General features: G+C 38.2%; 1 protein-coding gene across 9 annotated transcripts in view; it reads right to left on the bottom strand.

Annotated features, from left to right (window-relative positions):
* Nucleotides 1-348: 348 nt before the first annotated feature.
* Nucleotides 349-20064, bottom strand: part of LOC138693125 (zinc finger protein 235-like) — a 60127-nt gene continuing 40411 nt past the window's right edge. For 7 of the 9 annotated variants that reach the window (XM_069816773.1, XM_069816774.1, XM_069816771.1 and 4 more), the window contains one exon: nt 14773-16022. In XM_069816773.1, coding sequence (XP_069672874.1) covers nt 15206-16022 — 817 coding nt within the window. In that variant the 3' untranslated portion in view covers nt 14773-15205. Of the gene's footprint in view, nt 876-14772; nt 16023-20064 lie in introns of those variants that run through there. The other 2 variants (XM_069816778.1, XM_069816780.1) reach the window with 2 other exon arrangements.

Raw genomic sequence — 20064 nt, 5'->3', positions numbered from 1 at the left:
AAACTAATAAATAATTATAACCTGACGGGTATACAAAATTAAATGCAGTAATTACCCTCGCTTTCAAAGTAGGACTAAGAGATAGGGCTTGGTCATTTCAAACAGAATGCAATGAATAAATTACAGTCATACTGGGACATCAACAAGTATGATAAATCCAATAAAACAAAACATATTATCACTAGGCTGCGGATTTATATGCAATAAAAATCGTAAAAAAAAATGCATGCAAATATGCTCAAAAAATTAAGAAATAATGCATTAAAAATTGAAAAAATTCAGTCAAAAGTATTTTATTTTACAACAATAAAGTAAAGACTCAATAAGTTTCGTTCATATATTGGAAGATGTAAATTTTCATTATCATTAAACTTCATTGCTTATTGGTATTACAACAGATTACAATGTATTTCTCCAAATTTTCAGATATAAATCTCTTTCGGTTATCAGGAAGTATGTTCTTATAAACAGAGAATGTTCTTTCAACTTCACATAAATTTAGACGACAATACTTGAAAGATGTTATTTCTTTAGGTGTGCAATTCTGATCAGTCTGGGGCTTATCTTGTAGATTTCCACTAATCTTTTTCACTGTTTTCAAACCCGGATTTCGTTTCTCAATTATCTTCATCTTCTCTGTTAGAATTCTCCCCAGTGACCCTGGTAATTTGTTGAAAGATATTGTGACAGTGTTCAACAAATTTACTGGAGTAGTCAGCTGCAGACCACGCTCCTCAAGTTTGGTGATTGTTTCAGGAAGTGTCTTGATATGAGCACCTACGTTACGAAAGTTCATTTTGAATTCCTACATCATCTGCTGCCAATACTGCTGAGTTAATACAGGCCGCATCGTCTGGATTCAGTAAATGAAGCACCTAAGAACAAACATATAATAAATTAATTATGAAGAAAATAAGGATCATCGTAGGCCTGCCTCCTAGTATTTCAATATATTCAAGAAATTTATTATTGAAATTCAATAAAAATAAATTGCTGTTTATCTAGTAACAAGGAAAATGTAAACTAAATACAGTATAGTGCATAAAAACTAGTGATGGGTCCAACCGGCTATTAGGCGCGAGCTAGCTCGTTGGCTCGCGCTCCCAAGAGAGAGTCATTCAAAAGAGTCAGTTCGTTCACGAGCTGGTTGATAGCTCCTTCGTTCGCGAGCTGGTTGCCAGCTCTTTCGTTTGTGAGCTGGCTGCCAGCTCGTTCGTTCACGAGAGGCTAGACAGCTCGCGAACGACATCGTTCAAAGAGCTGGTTGCGTAACATATCGAAACTGTTAATAATAGTGTAATCTATGACATTAGGAATCAGAAGGATAACAGGGACAATCATATTAAGTTAAACAAAATAGATTAAAAAACAAAGCCTGCAACACAAACGTTATACAATGTAATACGTATATTTTTCTACACACACATCAACTGATAGAAAGCAGCGTAATAATAGTTCCACATCCGTCCCCTACTGGCGTATGGCGCGATCTCACCTTCTCTGTCTTTCGCAAAGTAACTGCAGATGTCACGTGATCATGCAGTGAATGCCATTGGTTATTCGAGAGCGGGAGTCGTGAGGCGAGCTGTGAGCTGGTTGAGAGTCGTGAGCTGAAGGAGCTGGAAGTGCCCCGCGAACGACCAGCTAGCTTGTTACTACTCGAAGGAGAGACTCGTTCAAAAGAGTCAGTTCGTTCGCGAACGACCCATCACTAAATTAAAAAATGCTTACTATTTAGTTTATTTATATAATTTATCTATTTAAATTACTGAAATGTATTTACAGTGAAACTTCTATGCATCAATGAAAAACACAAATATTTAAACTTATATTAGATAACTGGAAGACCCGAAACTAGGTGGACACGAGACTGTAACAGACTCACAAGGGTCTCATACATGATGGTGAATAATAATGATGATGATGAAATTAGATAACTCAGAATACCAACCTTCTTAATGACTTCAATATGCGTACAGTAGTAGAGTGCAGCACTGATTCAGGTTCCCCATCTAGTTAATACAGGCTCTGATGGAAGGGGAATTTCTGGTAGTTCTTCTTTGAATAGTGCAGTCCTTGCCGGAGCCTTTACAAACACCTTTTAACCTTAGGATGCTGTGAACGAACTCTTGAGCAGCACGATATAGACCGTGGACAATGCAAGTTATGTGGATCATTTTGGGTAGAACACTAGGCAAAACAGCAGGATCTGAGATATTTCATGGTTGTCTATTAAATAGAATATTTCCAGGGATGTTAAGGTTAGAGGGTCAGGTATAGTATAGCTATCCATCCATCATGGATGTCCACACCTGTGGAGTAACGGTCAGCGCTGGCCATGAAACCAGGTGGCCCGGGTTCGAATCCCGGTTGGGGCAAGTTACCTGGTTGAGGTTTTTTCCGGGGTTTTCCCTCAACCCAATACCATCAAATGCTGGGTAACTTTCGGTGCTGGACCCCGGACTCATTTCACCGGCATTATCACCTTCATTTCATTCAGATGCTAAATAACCTAGATGTTGATACAGCGTCGTAAAACAACCCAATAAAATAAAATAAATCCATCAAGGATCCTCCTGTTTTCCCGGTACTATATTTATCTGTTATAGCTATGTTGTTGAATAAGGAAGCAAGAATTTAACTAATATTTTATTTTTCTCCTTAGGCTGCATTTTCTGGTGCTGGAGAGAAGCTATTTAAAAGAATGGTAAAAGGAAAGAAAGATTATTCTCAGAAAATACGAAGTTTTGTCCTTACACTACATTTCTATTCAGCTAAAGCATACGAGTATGTCGGGAAAACATGTAATACGGTACATGTCTTCCACATCCTCGTACCCTAAGAAGATGGTACCAGCCTATTGATGGTTCACCCGGCTTTACACAGGAAGCATTAACAACACTTAAACTAAAAGCTGAAGAAGCTGAAACATCAGGTAAATCAGTTGTGTGCAGCCTTCTCATGGATGAAATGGCCGTTAGGAGTAAGATTGAATGGGATGGTAAGGAAACATGTGGCTATGTTGATATGGGAATTGAGGTTGATGACGATTCACTACCAGAGGCGAGGGAGGCACTTGTGCTGTTAGTGAATGCTGTAAATGATTGTTGGAAAGTTCCACTTGGATACTTTTTAATTGATAGTTTTTCAGGAGAGGAGAAAGCAAATTTAGTGACAAATGCACTTACTATGTTACATAATACTGGAATTGAGGAGGTCCCGGCAAGAAAGTGCCAAGTCACATATTTACACTTTTGATACAAAGCAAGTTGAATGTTTGATCAAATCCTCAAATCACAGAAAAAGTTAAATTTTGATTCTACATGTATAATGAATTTCCTTGATATATTTTTAATTGAAATATGAAATACATTGTACATATTTTTTATTATGTTGTATTAAACATTTGTATTTATATGTATACTGTTCCATGGCTTGACACTGTCTTGGCCAAAAGAATTACTAATTATATAGTGCGAAGTTATATTAACATTAGAAATGTTATATTTTCAACTATTATTTATTATTTTTAAGACAAAGAAACTTTATATTAATTTCGTTACTTCACAAAAGACAAACAATAACCTAAAATATAGGGTATTTTAAAAGTCAGTTCAAACATTAAACCGCTATAAATATTACAATATTAAAGGGAAAAAAACTCACAGTGTTGGGAAAACAATGGGGTTTACAAAACATTGGAAAGATGTCCGCCGTTCTCTTGTTGAACATAAAGCTTCTGTCTGCGACACCATGCACAGCATTTTGCAGATAATATCTTGGAATATTGGTAATTTCTTGCGAGATGGCATCTTTCAGTTGCAGTACGGTTGTTGTATGTGTTACGAAAACTCGTTCTTTAAGGTAATCCCACAACCAAAAGACGGCCGGATTGAAATCTGGAGATCACGGCGGCCACATTGTTGGAAAGTGCCTACTGATGACACGATCGCCAAACATCTTTGTAATTAATTGTTTTGCAGGGATAAAAATGTGGGGCGGAGCGCCATCTTGCATGAAGATTATGTTTTCCATATCGTGATTTCTCAGTCCTCCAATGTGGCCTTCGCGATCTCCAGATTTCAATCCGGCCGTCTTTTGGTTGTGGGTTACCTTAAAGAACGAGTTTTCCTGACACATCCAACAACCTTACTGCAACTGAAAGATGCCATTTCACAAGAAATTGCAAATATTCCAAGACATTATCTGCAAAATGCTGTGCATGGTGTCGCAGACAGAAAGCTGTATGTTGGACTAGAGAATGACGGACATCTTCCCAATGTTTTGTAAACCCCGTTGTTTTCCCAACACTGTGATATTTTTGTTTTTTCCCTATCTCAAATATTATAATATTTATAGTGGCTTAATGTTTAAACTGCCTTTTGAAATACCCTAAACATCTTCCACATCATATTCCTCATCATCAGATATCAAGTTAAGGTAAAAGCCATGGTGGATTGGGCGGACATATTCCATTAGCTTCATTACATCTGTAAGTTTGATTTTCTTTATTTTCAGAGGTCACACATTTTTCTGTCTACAGTCATGGTACTTGCGTTCCTTTTCCTCCAAGAAACCTCTTCAAACTCCACATTTATTCTGCTGTTGTTCATTCGTCCTCTATGATTTTGAAGGCTGTCAATACTCATGAATGGTTTTTTTCCAAACTCTCACTGACCTTCCATTAATTTTAACTCTGAAAATGAAAGTATATTGTAAATTTTATACTGAACAACAATAATGTAGTTTTATTCTTAACAATAACTCTTCACTTTCTACAATTTAATTCCACTCCCATCAACAATGGGATTTGCTCTCCACACAGCAACATAGTATTCGTTATTGCACTCCACAGACGACAATGACAATTTACTTGGGTTATTGTGAACAATAATGAACTGTTAATTTTAACTAATATTCACAAAGCACTATTTACAAATCAGAACTGTCAATTCTCAATTCACAGTTCGTTTGCCTTGGTTAGTTCTTCTAGCGCAGTCACTCAAGTTCACAGTATCTCGAACCACAGACCTTCAGAGTCAGTCCACTGAGCCTCGAACTCAGGTCCTCCAACTGCGGTCCACTGCACTCGAACTCAAGACTTCGGACGCTCGCACAGCTGCGGACACACTCAAGTCGAACTCTGGTCTCAAGCTAGCTTCACTGCTACACAAGAAGCCAGCCAGGCTTCCTGACCAAAACTGAAAAGTCCTCTCGAAGGCTGGTTTCCTTTTATTTGCTAGGCAGCACTTCGCGAGCCTTCGATCTCTGGTCGTTTCAGTCACTAGACGATTCGGTTTCCAGAATAATCTGTCACGCTGCTGCTCCCCTCTCTACTCTCCTGCGGTCGCTCTTTCCCCTTTCTCCCCACAGCACATGCCCTAGGAAGCAGATGCGCGCGCAACCTGCCCAAAACACGGCCGACTTAGCCCTTCCTCCGTCGGTCGTGAGATCGAACCTCACGTGGCCGTCACAATATTATTTGTAGCAATTTTCTGGGGAATTCTTATTGTATCTTCGCTTTATATGACCAGCCTCAATACTGCCACAGAGATACCCTCTTCCTCAATGTAGGTTGTTTTTCAGGACTCTTGAATGAATATCTGCCGTGAGTTAACTCTTTTTCTTCTTCTCGTGGCAAGATAATTCTATTGTCATCTTGAAGGAAATGTATTATTGATATAGTTGAAACAATATTTTAATAATGAACTATTTTTTTCTTCCAATAATAAAATACCGTATTTGCACCTGTTCCTGCTCCACAAAGTTTCGGAGTATATTCCAGGCAGAAACCTCTTGTTCATCCCTATCAAAATGTTGCTGTGAGTCGAAGGTACAGCATACTTCGATGCAAACGAAAATCTTTCCTGAGCTTCGTTTATGGCAGTGGTGGGCAGATACAGAGATATTACCCGCCACACAGAGGAGAGTTTGTATTAGAGTCCTGCAAAACCGGTTTCAATAGAAGAAACTTACATAGTGCTACCACAGTCTACTATATACAGTCGCGAAGCTTGAGGTGATTTTTTGCAAATCTCGTGATAAAGCACTCCAAGCGGTTAGCAACTAGAAACAATAGACTGTCCACGGTCGACTTTGGACTGTGTCGTATTTCCATCGAGTGCTAGCTCGTTGCGTACTTCACATTGATGCTTGTGAAATGTTCGTTATTGGTTATAATGAAAATGTTAATGGCTAAAATACAATAATTGGAATAATATTTTACTTGAGACGTAGAAAAATTAAGTTTGTTGTAATGAAATTTATTGATCACGTTTTATTTTCAATTCTGGTGGGATTATTATTGCTTAGGCCTACTTTTTTTTCAAAGGATATGTTTTTAATTATAGCTGTTAATTTTGTTGTTATTTTTATTTGTTACTTTACTAGAGACGTAGAAAAAGTCTGTTACAATAAAATTTATTGATCACGTTTTATTTCCAATTCTGGTGTGATTATTATTGCTTAACCTCATCCCACTTTGTTAACTACGTAAGCCTACACTACAAATACCGGTACACGTAAGTTACTCCATTAATTCATATTTCCATTATTATTGTTGTAAAGGGAAATGCAAATTAATATGTATTGGTTTCATAGTTAATTATCGCTATAATCTTGAATGAGTGAAGCGATTATAGTAAATTTCAGTTCGTTTTGCACAAACAAAAATAATATTAACCTATTTCTTGCAGATATCTTCGAGTTTATGGTGGAATTTAATATACTTAATTAAAATAATAAATTAACTTTATGCATTTAATATTTAAATAATGGAAGGAAGGTGTTAATTTTTCCAAAAGAACACAACGAAAGTGTAACATATTTTGTCGTCTACTAGGAGAGAGATCTGCGATGATGAGGCGATAGTAGCGATCCTAGTGGTGGGCAACTACCCATGTTTGCATTTTTACTACATATTGAGCTTCGCGACTGTATATAGTAGACTGTGGTGCTACTGAATGCCTGGCGTTATAGGCAGTATGCGAAGTACATCTTCGGTTTAACGAATATTCGAGTTGATTCGATCTCTCTGTGGGTGGACGGCTCTGGCATATAAAATAAAGATCACAGTGTACCATCCAGACATTATAGCTGCGGATCTTCAAGAGGAACAAACAGCATGCAGCGTGAAACTACAGACGCTGTAAAGCGTAAATTGCAGAAAAAAAAATTTCGGTATCCACAAATTACCAAGGTTGTAATTTTTGCTTACATTAGAAAACTGAATTATAATGTTACAATAATGACACACTTAAAAGAACAGTAAACTCAATCAATAGTAAAACTAAAACAAAAAAACTGTATATCTTCTGAATCATACTACAACCAATGCTTTTAATATGTTTACTGTGATACGAGTCTAGCAACTAATGTTCGAGCAATCGAACTCTCAATGAGTTGTCAATCATTTGGCCACTGTAGAGAAGTCGAACCACACTGTAGAGAAGTCGAACCACAGCTATGAAAAATACTATCTATGGCCCACTTTGACATGCTTGACCTAGGGAGACAGACCTGAGTTCGTTGACGTCTTATATCTGTACTACAAGAAGGAAAAGCTGTGTGCAATTAGCGACGATGTTGCCAGAAAGCTGAAACTTCCAACTCAATTTTCTAATAACCGTGCATTTAATCACAAAATATAATATAGGTTTCCTATTCATTTAAGTGAACCTTATCGCCCCGTTTAATCTACAGGGTTATTTCACTTCTACCCTGTATATGAATAGCTACTGTTTTGGAGGAATGCATTTAGAGTTATAATGAAATGTATATAGTTATTTAATTTTATGTTTGTGATTAATTGCAATTCTATTTTGGATTTATTTACTTATTGTATCTCACATTATAAATTATGCTTATTTCATTTTCTACATGCTAAATTGGTGGAAAGATTACCAAACAACTCTAGCCTCTCTAGCAACACTTGTGAAACGAATTTTGGCCATTCCATGAATAAGTGTTTCCACCCAGCGTAACTTTAGTAAAACAGATTTATTAATAAACAAACACAAGAAGTCAACTCTGATCATGTAGTCTATGATAATAGGTCCTAATAATAATAATTGTGAACATAAAATAGTTAATATTACCACGTGCGTACATACAATAGATGGTAGAGCAGCTGGCTATGGACTGGAAGGTCCAGGGTTCGATCCCAGGTGGTGACAGGATTTTCTCTCGTTGCCAAACTTTCAGAACGGCCCCGAGGTTCACTCAGCCTCCTATAAAAATTACCGGGGGTAAAAGGCGGTCAGAGCGTGGTGCAGATCACACCACCTCATTCTAGTGCTGAGGTCATGGTAAGCATGGGGCTCTACCTCCATGCCCCCCAAGTGCCTTCATGGCATGTTATGGGGATACGTTTACCTTTACATTATAATATTTCACATTATACATTACGTCTATTTCCTTCAATGTCACTGTGTCCATTGTTCATTTATTTGTTACTAGTCAAATTACTGCAAGTTCGAAATACAAAAATAAATGTATTAAAGTGTCAAATTATTTGTATTCCTATTTGAAGCAAACATATTTTTGTAATTAAACAAAATAAATATCCTTCAATTTTATTACTCTGTTTGTATACTGAGAAAATGTTAGACTTATTGTATGATGAAATGCACCTGGTGTTATTTGGAGATCGTATTTTCTTCCTCCTTCCCATTTATTTCTGTGTGAGATTTGTATTCTAAAGAATTCGCGATCTTACATGAACTTATGTAATATCGATTATTGGGTTATACAAATCGAACAAGATTCAGTCAATACATGACGAGAAAGAGTTACGACGTAATCAAATGATGAAGTTATGAAGTATACTGTTAAACATGGGTATAGAAAAACGCCAGCTTTAAAGCGTTTATTGGTAAGAAAAATACACATGGCTTGTGCAGGTCTTGTTCTGTGTAAAACTATAACATTGTTTAACATATCTATAAGTAACTTTTAATAGTAAAACTCTAAAAGTTAAAAATATAAGCGATACTTATAAAGTTACTGCAAGTTCAGAATAATAAAGAAAATATATGTGTTATAGTGTCGAATCGACTGTAAGAGCACTTGCAAACACTTTTTTTGTTTTCAATAAGACAAGGTAAATTTCCTTCAATTGTTACTTCGGTTGTGTACTCGAAAAACGTCAGTTTCATGTGAGTGCGCCTGGTGTTCTGTCTACTCTGCAATACATCAGGCGTAATCGCTCGACAACTGAGTATCCGGTCTGATGTTCATTCTAGCCGGTTGTAGCTCTGACCGGTCGAATCTAAACCGGTTGTAAGCGCTGTTTTGCAGGTCTCTAGTTTGTATGGTAGAGGAATGTACTTCATCCCTTTCATGTGAAGTGACGATTTGTAACAGGAACAGAACATATACAAATATTTAAAGAAAATAATCTGCCCTCTATGAGGGTGACCATAAAGATCCAGAATAAAAGCACAACAGAATAATTTAGAAAGACAGGAATTGTTTAGTAAAAAATTCAGAGAAATCCAAACCCAACACAATCATCAATCACCAAAATATAAATGGTAATGTAATATTTGGATTGAATCCTTAACAATATTCAACAAAATTTTTTTCAATATTTTTTGACAAATTTCCCGTCACTAAAAGGTTTCAATGATTTTGCGACTTCCCATGCAACTATGTCACTGGCAAGAATTTCATTTTGTTTCTGAGTCCTCTCTATTCTGGTTACTTAATATTTCGGATTTTAATTTTTGAAGCTGATCTATAAGTTCCGGTTCTATAAATTGAGATAGAGAGAAATAGAAGAGAAAATAGAAAATATAGTGCAATTTTTTTTTTTAATTTGTGAGAACAGAAAAATGATGTAGCTAATCCTATTATTTTAGCTTATTGTGTAGGTATTAAACTTCAAATTACCATTACTTGCCTGTAATTAAGCTACGATTCTCATGACATTGTTTATAATGTATGTGTATACGGCTTCTGTGGTTCCTATAACGATTTTGTTGCATATCACGTTTTCTCCATGAGCACATTAGAACAGTTTTTCTTCCCAATCTACTGGTAATGGGCGTTTATGAGTAGTCACTCAGGTTGATATTTTCAACATTGTAAAGACAATCTGTCACATCGACTAAGGGTTGCTTACAGAGGGGGTGAAAGTTGGTGGGAAAAACGTGACATCACAACACTCCCCGCTACCGGATGTAATCATGATTACAGTGGCGGCTCGTGCCTTTATTGGATGGGTGTTCACAAAGAAAATGAGTAATGAACACACTGATATATTCTCGTATAGCTGAGTCACACGTCAGAAATAAACCAGTTCTAATATGCATGTACCAAATCTACGCATATAAACCAAAATTAAAACCATTAAACAAGAGTAGAGTAAAATTAATTCATAGGACTCACCTTCACTGCTGTTGTAGATGGTGTTGAAGATCTAGATTTATTTGTAGAGAAACTCCATGCGCCTAGTTTTGAGAGATGCCAATTTATCAATAACTTTATTATTGAAATCTCTAATGTCGTTAACAAGTTTTTTACCACTGCCAACATAGCCAGTGTACTTAATCGGTCTTCTGTCATGGTGCGGAGGAATGTTTTAATCTTCATTTCATTTAACACACAATTTCACATACGTCTGTCTCCAAACTTCAAGTCTTACTGTTTCAACTTTCATACGCAACAGTACAGCTTGTATTTTCCTTACTTTGCTGAACAAAAGACAACGGTATTTTGAAAAGAAAGAGTAAAGAGGGAAAACGAGAAAAGAGGAGAAAGGAACAGGATGCCAGACCCAAGGGAGATGGAGCATCTCTGTTTCTCTGTCACTAGCACGTTCAGACCTGTGCGAGCAGAGCTATTGTAACCATTGTAACAAACCAGAAAATATTCTCGCCTCAGGCTATTTCACCCTGCTAGAGAAAAATTGTGCGAGCTGCTGTCAACCTGTCCAATGGAGATTTAAAGACATACGACACACGAACGGGACATTCTCTCGAGACAAAAAATGTAGGAACGTCATTGCACATTGGAAAGTAATAGATGTAATAATATTAATACAGTAATATGTATGATTATTGTTGGTTATTAAGGTGTTCACGTGCTCCTGTGCTCATATAGAGGAACCGCCACTGCATGATTACCAGTTTGCCCGCAGCTGGTTTATGGGATTGTTTTACAGTAATTCAGTGATGCCGTACTTATTGTATGAAAATATTTATTCATTCTGTCAATTGATTCAACACACTACAGATAACCACAGCAATAGGTTTCAATTTAAGTGTGTCCAAAAGAACTGCTTTATCTTTTCAGCCAACATACTTAATTATTAAAGACATTATCTAAAAACTGATACTATTTCACTTCACTGTCAGTAATAAAAAGGTCACCTTCCTTAACACTAACCATATTTGAACTCAGAGTCAGCATTTCATGCAAGCGTCGTTAAAGATATGTTTGCGAATTTTCAAATCTCTAGGTGACGGTATTAGGCATTAGGTGATGTCTTACTTGCAATAAGATGAAATGGGAACAATCCTATTCGCGGTAAAAACTCTCCCAAATTGCTAAAATAAATACCGAATTTAATAAGGATTTATATGAGGTAAATGCATATCTCACCTAACAAAATATGCCTGCCAATATGTACAGTAGAATTCCTCGTATCCGGAAACTGTGCCGGATAACTGATTTTGCTGGATAATTGGAAAATGCGTGTATAGGTTATGTGGAGACATGCTGTATTGCACAAACATTTTTTTCCTCGTTGAAATGTAGTAATTTTCATACAGATATTTAAAAATAAAGTTTTGAAATGCGTACAACATTTATTTGTAGTATTGAATATGGTAATGTACATTCATCAGTTCATAATTATTGGGATAAATTTCAAAACACGGATGCCAACCTTCCTTTCTGCCCCACCACATCCCTTGCAACCAGCTACCTCTCTCGCGTTCTCACGCCTCATCTCGCTCCACACGAGACATGCGCCATCTTGCTTGACACGAGATTTTAACATCGCGGCGAGATTTCAACGTGATGGCGGCACGATGATCCGACGTGTAGCATATAATCCGTGTTCTAAAATTTACCCAATTATTGTAATACATACATAATAGCGTAAAATTACCAAAAGTTTTCGTAACCTTATGAAAATTTTAAATGGCGGCCATGTAACATGAAGACGTCCCCTAACACTGGATGATTTGAGCGGAATCCATTGAGCAACAGCAGCGCTTAGCCGTACAGCTGCGGTTTGTTTACGACGATCATCGCCGGCGACTGTCGCCTGGGTTTGCTAACAGTTAAAATGAATGCGCATGGTATCTTAAAGGTACGGTTTGTTTACGGCGATCAACGCCGGGCGTACATCGCCAGCGATTGTCGCCGGAGATGCTAGCAGTTGAAATGAATGGGCACGGTTTCTTTACAGCGAAGATCGCCAGCGCAGTTCGTTGGACGCGACGCAGATCGCTGGAGGTTGCTTCTGAAGCAAATTCAGGACGGACATCGCCGCATTCGTGTTCAATAATCGATATTTAGACAAGACCATGTTGTAATATCGAATATCTAATCTGTACACGTTAACTACGTCTGTACGTTTTGGCTGCAAAACAAATCAAGACGTTTTGTAATCTTTCGCGGTCTGAAGACGAAATTATTATTGAATATGTGTCACAACATAATGCTCTTTTTAATATGAGCATGTGAATTAATAAACAAATTAAACAATAAACCCTTACATTACATATTACATTTTTACCACGCCCGAGCCCCAGAGAATTTCGTTCAGGGTTGGGTAAGGGGGAAATTCTTTCTTCTGTATGTTTTCTGTGACTAGGCCTACCTAAGTACTTACGCGGTATTCTGAAATACAGCGGTTTTTTTTTTGTAGAGATGTAGTTGATCGTATATACAAGGCATAATAAAAGCCCAAACGAACCAAACCTAACCTATCACATGTTCGTACATGTAAAGTGTATAAGCGGATTAAGAAGGGAACTACCTCAGCGCTAGTTTAGCCAATTTTTTTTTAAATTATTGTTTGGAATACACCATGTAATGTAATACAGTATAATAATAATAATAATAATAATAATAATAATAATAATAATAATAATAATAATGTTCATAACCTGAGTTGCTGCCAATCTTTCAACTGGAGTAATGGGGGTCTTGACAAAATTTGTAGGTAATTTAACATTGTCATTTTCAATTAAACTCAAAACATAATCAAACTGGTCAGGTGAGAGTCTGAAATATTCCTTAAATTTTGTAGCGTTTTTATAAAGATGTCTCATTATCATTGTGTTAAAACAGAATTCTGTAAACCTATTCCTGAATATTTCATTAGTCTGTAGCTTGTTCCTTTTATAATACGCATGCGAGATTTTGATATCGTCATCTCCCTGTTCTAGAATAAATAGCAACTTCATTATCTTGGATTTATTCATTATAATTTTTAGGTTATGTCCGTGGCCTACATTAATTTACTTGACCATATGTAGTAGATGAAGGAATAAACAAATGAGAATCTACAGCGATGTGCGTCAATAAAGAAACCACTTCTCGGCGATCATCGCCAGCGTTTATAATCGCCGGCGATGTGCGTCCGACGATGATCACCATAAACAAACCGTACCTTTACAGCGATGATCGGCAACGTCGATTGTTTGACGCGACGCAGATCGCTGGAGGTTGTTTCTGAAGCAAATTTAGGACGCATATTGAATTGAGTTAGGGCAGCAAAACAAATGAGAATTGACAGCTATGTACGCTGATAAAGAAAGCACTTCCTGACGATAATTGGCAGCGTTTATAATCGCGAGGATGTGCATCCGACGATGATCGCCGTAAACAAACCGTAGCTTATTAGCCATGATAATGTCACTTGAATGAAACTTTTATGCGTTGTAGGAACAGAGAATTTCACACTTACCTATTTAGATTCATCCAACACCACTTCGAAACGGGAGAGTTCAAATGGTAAATTTAAAGATATAGTCTATGCGCATTTTTCCAAGGCCTAAGTGATAACTTATCAATGGTACCCTATCCATCTTATCTATTCCAAGGACGTAACGGGATTTTCTGTCTGTTTTCACGCGTGAACAATGTAAAGTGTAAACACAATATGCGGCATGTGCGATCCAAAAAAACCACTCACATCTTTGGCTGACTCTTCCCTTTCGAATGAATGACTACTTTTTTTTTTTGGCCTAGCCAAAAGTACTTTTTTTTTTTTTTTTTTTTTTTTGGTATTGCCGCTTATTTTGGTGGTTGATGCGAAGGATTTTACTGTATGAGAAATACTGATTTTCAGACGAACCATGGTACCTAATGAAAATTTCAGTTGGATATAGCGCTTGTAATAAAGACACGAAAAACTCTGTTTACAACTCTTTTGCAGCTATGAAAACCACATGTTTTCCGTCGGTAGTATCATGTTGTTCTCTGCAGTAACATAGGTCTAATCGAGTATAGTGCCAAGAGTGGTACTACTGCTATTAAATGCAGGTTTGCCATCTCGCAAGCTTTAAAAAGTTGTCTGATATTAAAATCCTATTGTTATGCAGAAATGACAGCTAATACTAGGTTATCTTTTCTTTCTTCAAAATTTATTAAACACCTGCCACAATATTTGTACTGTCCGACCTCAATTCCCTCATTTTACACAGTTCCATGCCGAAATTATATAAAGCATTCTTCAGAACTTCTAATATCGAGGCGACATTTGCCCTGCTCTGGCTAGACAGACAAAATCTAAGTGAAAGAAAAAGAGAGAGATAAAAAAAAAAGACAATTTATTGGAAGTCATATACATTGCCCCAACTCTGGACACACGTCACTTATCATACAAAATTACACTTATAAAGATCTTTGCCTATGTCCCCTTTAAGTATAATCCGAAAACGTGCTTACACAGACTTGTTTATTACTGAACTACATTTTATGCAGGGCAAGCTTAAATTGTTTGTTGAAAATGATTCGCAATAGGAAGATTTAATTCCACATACATGACAAGTGAATGTCTTCTCTCATGTGTACGATTTTAACCTAACACTTGTGTTCTAGTGCGTGCTGTTTCAAATTACTCAATTCGAATATTTTAAATATAATTCAACTGAATGCCTTTTACTCTTGTGTGTACTGGTGCATGTTTTTTAGATGCCTAAAATGCACAAATTCCTTTCAACATATATCACGACTGAATGTCTTCTCACCTGTGTGTACGGATTGCATGCTTTTTCAAACTACTTGACTGAGTAAATTTCTTTCCACATACATGACAACTGAATGGCTTTTCGCCTGTGTGTACGAGTGAATGTTTTTTAAGACTGTCAGAGTGCAAAAATTTGTTTCCACATATAACACAACTGAACGTCTTTTCGCCTGTATGTACGAGTGTATGCTTTCTCAGATTACTCCTATCAGCAAATTTCTTTCCACATACATCACAACTGAATGGCGTCTCCCCTGTGTGTACACGCATATGCCTTTTCTGATCACCACGCAACGAAAATTTCTTGCCACAAATATCACAACTGAATGGCTTCTCTAATGTGTGTACGAGTTCATGCTTTTTCAGACTACATGACTGAGTAAATTTCTTTCCGCATACGTGACAACTGAATGGCTTTTCGCCTGTGTGTAAGAGTGAATGTTTTTTTAGACCATCAGACTGTGTGAATTTGTTTCCACATATATCACAACTGAATGTCTTTTCGCCTGTATGTACGAGTGCATGCTTCTTTACATTACTCCTATCAGAAAATTTCTTTCCACATATATCACAACTGAATGGCTTCTCGCCAGTATGTACACGTGTATGTCTTTTGAAATGAGCCAAATACAAACAATCCTTTCCACAAACATCGCAAATGAACGGTGACTTGCGCGTGTGTATAAGAGCATGGCATTTGAGCTTTGCTGGGTCCACAAACCTCTTTCCACACACATCACATTCGCATGTCTTCTGGTCTGCCTGCAGGCACCCATCTTCTGTCATATTGTCGCAGGTGGCTGCCACTCCAATGCTGTGAAAAAAGTCTGGTCTTAGGTTGAGCAATAAAGACTAACGCAGAATAAATCACCAAAAACGACACTAGCCCTAACACAAATAAACGAGGGGTGTTCGGAAAGTAAGGTTACAAAGCCTGCAGTGAAACGTGTACATTTTATTTCATGCAACCAATACAGACAACAGATAGTACCTACATTAGGTTATTTTTCGACATAGTCTCCATATCTGTTTAGGCACTTGTCGCTACGTGGGATGAGTTGAAATATTCCCTCTTGGTAAAAATCCTGTCCTTGCGTACTAAGCCACGTTGTCGCGCATTGTTTCACCTCCTCGTCTGAAGTGAATCATCGGTCTCCTAGGTGCTCTACCAAGTGAAGAAAAAGGTGAAAGTCGCTTGGAGCGGATTTCAGTTTTCCAAATGAGTCGCCGTTTGTGTTTACCTACAACTAGCGCTGTATAGGTGGCGGATGGTGAAACTCTGCACAGTTGCCAGCCGCATGTACGATTATAATTACTGCACACTACGACTTTCTCTATAACGGAGGAAACTCCATGAATATCGGCCTTGTAACCTTAGTTTTTAATCACACCGATGAAATCCACTCTGTTACTCGATTTCTGTTGGCGATACATGTAACCGCGGCTGAAATTCACCGGCAACCAGTAGAGGTTTACAGAGAGACTGTAATGTCTCGTCAGCATGTTTCGACAGTTTGCGGCTGGTAGAGAAAACGTCACTGACGAGGATCGCAGTGGCATCAACAGATTTGAACACAGCTCGCGTGGAGGAGCTTATTCAGGACAACAGGAGGGTCACATTACAGCATATGACGGTAGAATTGGGAATGTCGTTCGGAAGCGTTCGTCACATTGTTGAAGATATTCTGCAGTACCAGAAAATTTGATCCCGATGGGTTTCACGAAATCTGTCCAACCAACACAAGGGGAACTGCACGGGGGCAAGTCTGCAAATTTTTCATCAGTTCTTCACATTGTCACGGGTGACGAAACATGGCTCCACCAATACATCCCCAGCAGTAAGTCGTGAATGGAGTGGAAACACTCCTCCTTTCCAAAGACAGAGAAGTTTAATGTGACGCCACCTGCCGGCAAGGTGCTCGCCGCAGTGTTTTTGGACAGCGAGGCTGTCATACTCGTAGAGTTTTTGGCAAGAGGGCACACAGTGACCGCTCACCGATACTGAGAGAACTTGACACGATTGCGCAAAGCAATCAGGAGGAAACGGCCAGGACGCCTGACCGAGGACGTCATCGTCCTTCACGACAACGCGCGACCTCATACAGCCCAGAAGACCACTAGTCTGTTGAAGCGGTTTCGCTGGGACATCATTGACCATCATCCCTACAGCTCTGACTTCGCTCCAAGCGACTTTCACCTTTTTCCTTACTTGAAGAAGCACCTAGGAGGCCGACGATTCACTTCAGACGAGGTGAAACAATACGCGACAATGTGGCTGAATACGCAAGGACAGGATTTTTACCAGGAGGAAATATTCAAACTCATCCCACGAAGTGACAAGTGCCTAAACAGATAAGGAAACTAAGTCGAAAATAACCTAATGTAGGTACTATCAGTTGGCTGTATTGGTTGTATGAAATAAAATGTACACTTTTCACTGCAGGCTTTGTAACCTTACTTTCTGATCATCTCTCGTAATATTATATTTAGCAACTAGTAAGTAATGCCGAAAAATATTAGGATGTATACAAATCTACTCAAGTTAAATCTCATAAATAGTTTTTTTAGGTGGTTATTTTACGACGCTTTAGGAACAGCTGTAGTTCCTTATCTAGTATGTGCGAGAGAAAAAGGTGACACGCTTGGCTACTATATTTGTGTTTGTCTCAATGTTTTATTTATATTTAAAATATGGACGTGACATAAAATGTAATTAATTAATAAAATCCAAGCAATATTTTTTCTCTTTAAGCGAAATTCCGATATTGATATCACCTCACATTCAAATAGTTCAATGTGGTTTAGTCAAAGCTTATCATTGCTATCCAATATAAATATACTTCCGAAATTACATCCACAAATCAAATGAATAGCAGCACAGGTGTGTGTAGCTGTGCCGAAATAATTCTGAGCTGGCATCATAATATGAACATTTCTATACCTATGCAATTTTGTATCCCTCATGCCTGTAGCGAGGAGAGGTGTCACAATTTGGCAGGCTCCCACAAGTTACATTGTTGCATGGCTTAATTACAGATAACACTAGCATAAGTGTAAATATTATAAAATCTGTAATGTTTTCCACTATAGATCTCAAAACAGGTGTCCATATTGAGTGTGTGAAAACACGTATTCTACGTCAAAGCGCTTCTTTGGGACTTCAAGGCTGGCAACTGTCTCGTACATTAGCATCTGAAAATGTCATGGAAGTGTAGTGTTGTAGCAAGAAGCCACCAAAGAAATAAAACACATTTATTTACAGTCTGCGTGTGTTTTAAACATCAATCGAGCTACCAAGGCCCCAACATTGGTCCTCGCGACCCGGATAAGTATTAGTGACATTGGAAACAAAGGTAACAGTGCAAAAAAACAGTCAAATATAAAGGTGCAGTTTGGCAAAATCAAAATGGCTAAGGATCCATGGTGTGAATTGTACAAGAAAAGGCAAGTTCAGAGAGAGCTATCTAGCGTTTTTTCCAGTCAACTTCCAGCAGTAGCCTTAAGATAGGAAGCTACAATCCAGTATTTTCATCAGCGGAGTTTCAGTCAACTTCAAGCACTACTTGATAAGACAGCAAGCTACCGAAGCTCCTACCACGGGAATAACCACCGTGGCTCCCCACTATACACTGAACAATCCCAGGACTATCCAGCTTCCACAACCCGACTCGTAGAAAGCTCGCCCGACCATCTTAAGCAGAATAATCCGAGATCGCAAAACTTCAGGGGACTTGTGGTTGATTACATCGCGTAACCGATTCATCAGTGGTAATAAGTCAGAGCGATATATCCGCCCCATCGAGCAGAGTCGGTCACCGGGGTGTCTAAATCGCCCCAAGCCCCCATTGGGGCTCTACGTGAGTGTACATGACTACTGGTCCGGGCTCCGCACCTAGACTTGCATATAGGGGCAGTATGAAGGGTCCACTATTGCTTCGTTGCTGGGCGCCATGTCAGGCCACACAATTCGGAAGTAGCACTCGAAACCGTGGGACAGGACCATGGAGATAGGAAGATCTGCGCTGGTGAGACGGGAGTTATAAGCCTATGAACCTGAACCTAAGAATGGATAGAATAACTAGAAGGGTAAGAAGAATGAAGACTCATCAGCCATCCTTGATGAATCCCGTCATGGTGGCGGACGTGGCAAAAACTAACAGCGGAGTTGGAGAGGAGAAATGGCTGTGATATGGTGGGCGTTCTGCGTGCAATGGTGGCCGGCGGAGAGAAATAGAGTGATGAAAAAGACGTGAGAACGAAAAGGGGTGCTTGGTGGTAAGACGAAAAATGGCCGAAAGCCACCATTGCATCCCCCCGGTCACCAACTTAGACGAACTCACCTGAGCATAATAATATCCTCTTCCCTAAAGTCAATATTCGAACGGAATATCTCATTATATTATACAGACAACAGCACGCAATAATTAACAGGTCTGCAGTTTCTATGTTTATTAGAGTGAATAAAACTCTGGAAGTGTGGCTCATGATTCCAAACGCATTTTCCACAGTTCTTCGTGCTCTGCATAAGCGATAGTTGAATTAGCATTTGGTTTCATCTTCTATGCAATGTGATTTGGGGGAAGGCCTCATTAGATTTCGTGATAAATGAAATGCTTCATCACCTATAATTAAGTGAAGCAAAACTGTATTTGTGCCAGGTAATCGCAAATCATCTGGCATCAATAATAGAATCATCAGTTTAATATTGGATTTCTGGTAGATGCTGCTCTCGCCCTCTTTTTCATATGATCCTACATCAATAGCAATAAAGATAGCTTATATTTAGCATCAACCAATGCAAGCAGTAATAGTGAATGAAAGTTTTTATAATTGAAGTACAAAGAGCCACTGTTATC

This window comes from Periplaneta americana, chromosome 17, assembly GCF_040183065.1.
Source record: "Periplaneta americana isolate PAMFEO1 chromosome 17, P.americana_PAMFEO1_priV1, whole genome shotgun sequence".
Classification (NCBI taxonomy): domain Eukaryota; kingdom Metazoa; phylum Arthropoda; class Insecta; order Blattodea; family Blattidae; genus Periplaneta; species Periplaneta americana.
Note: the sequence above shows the minus strand (reverse complement) of the source record. Positions and strands in the feature narration are given on the sequence as shown.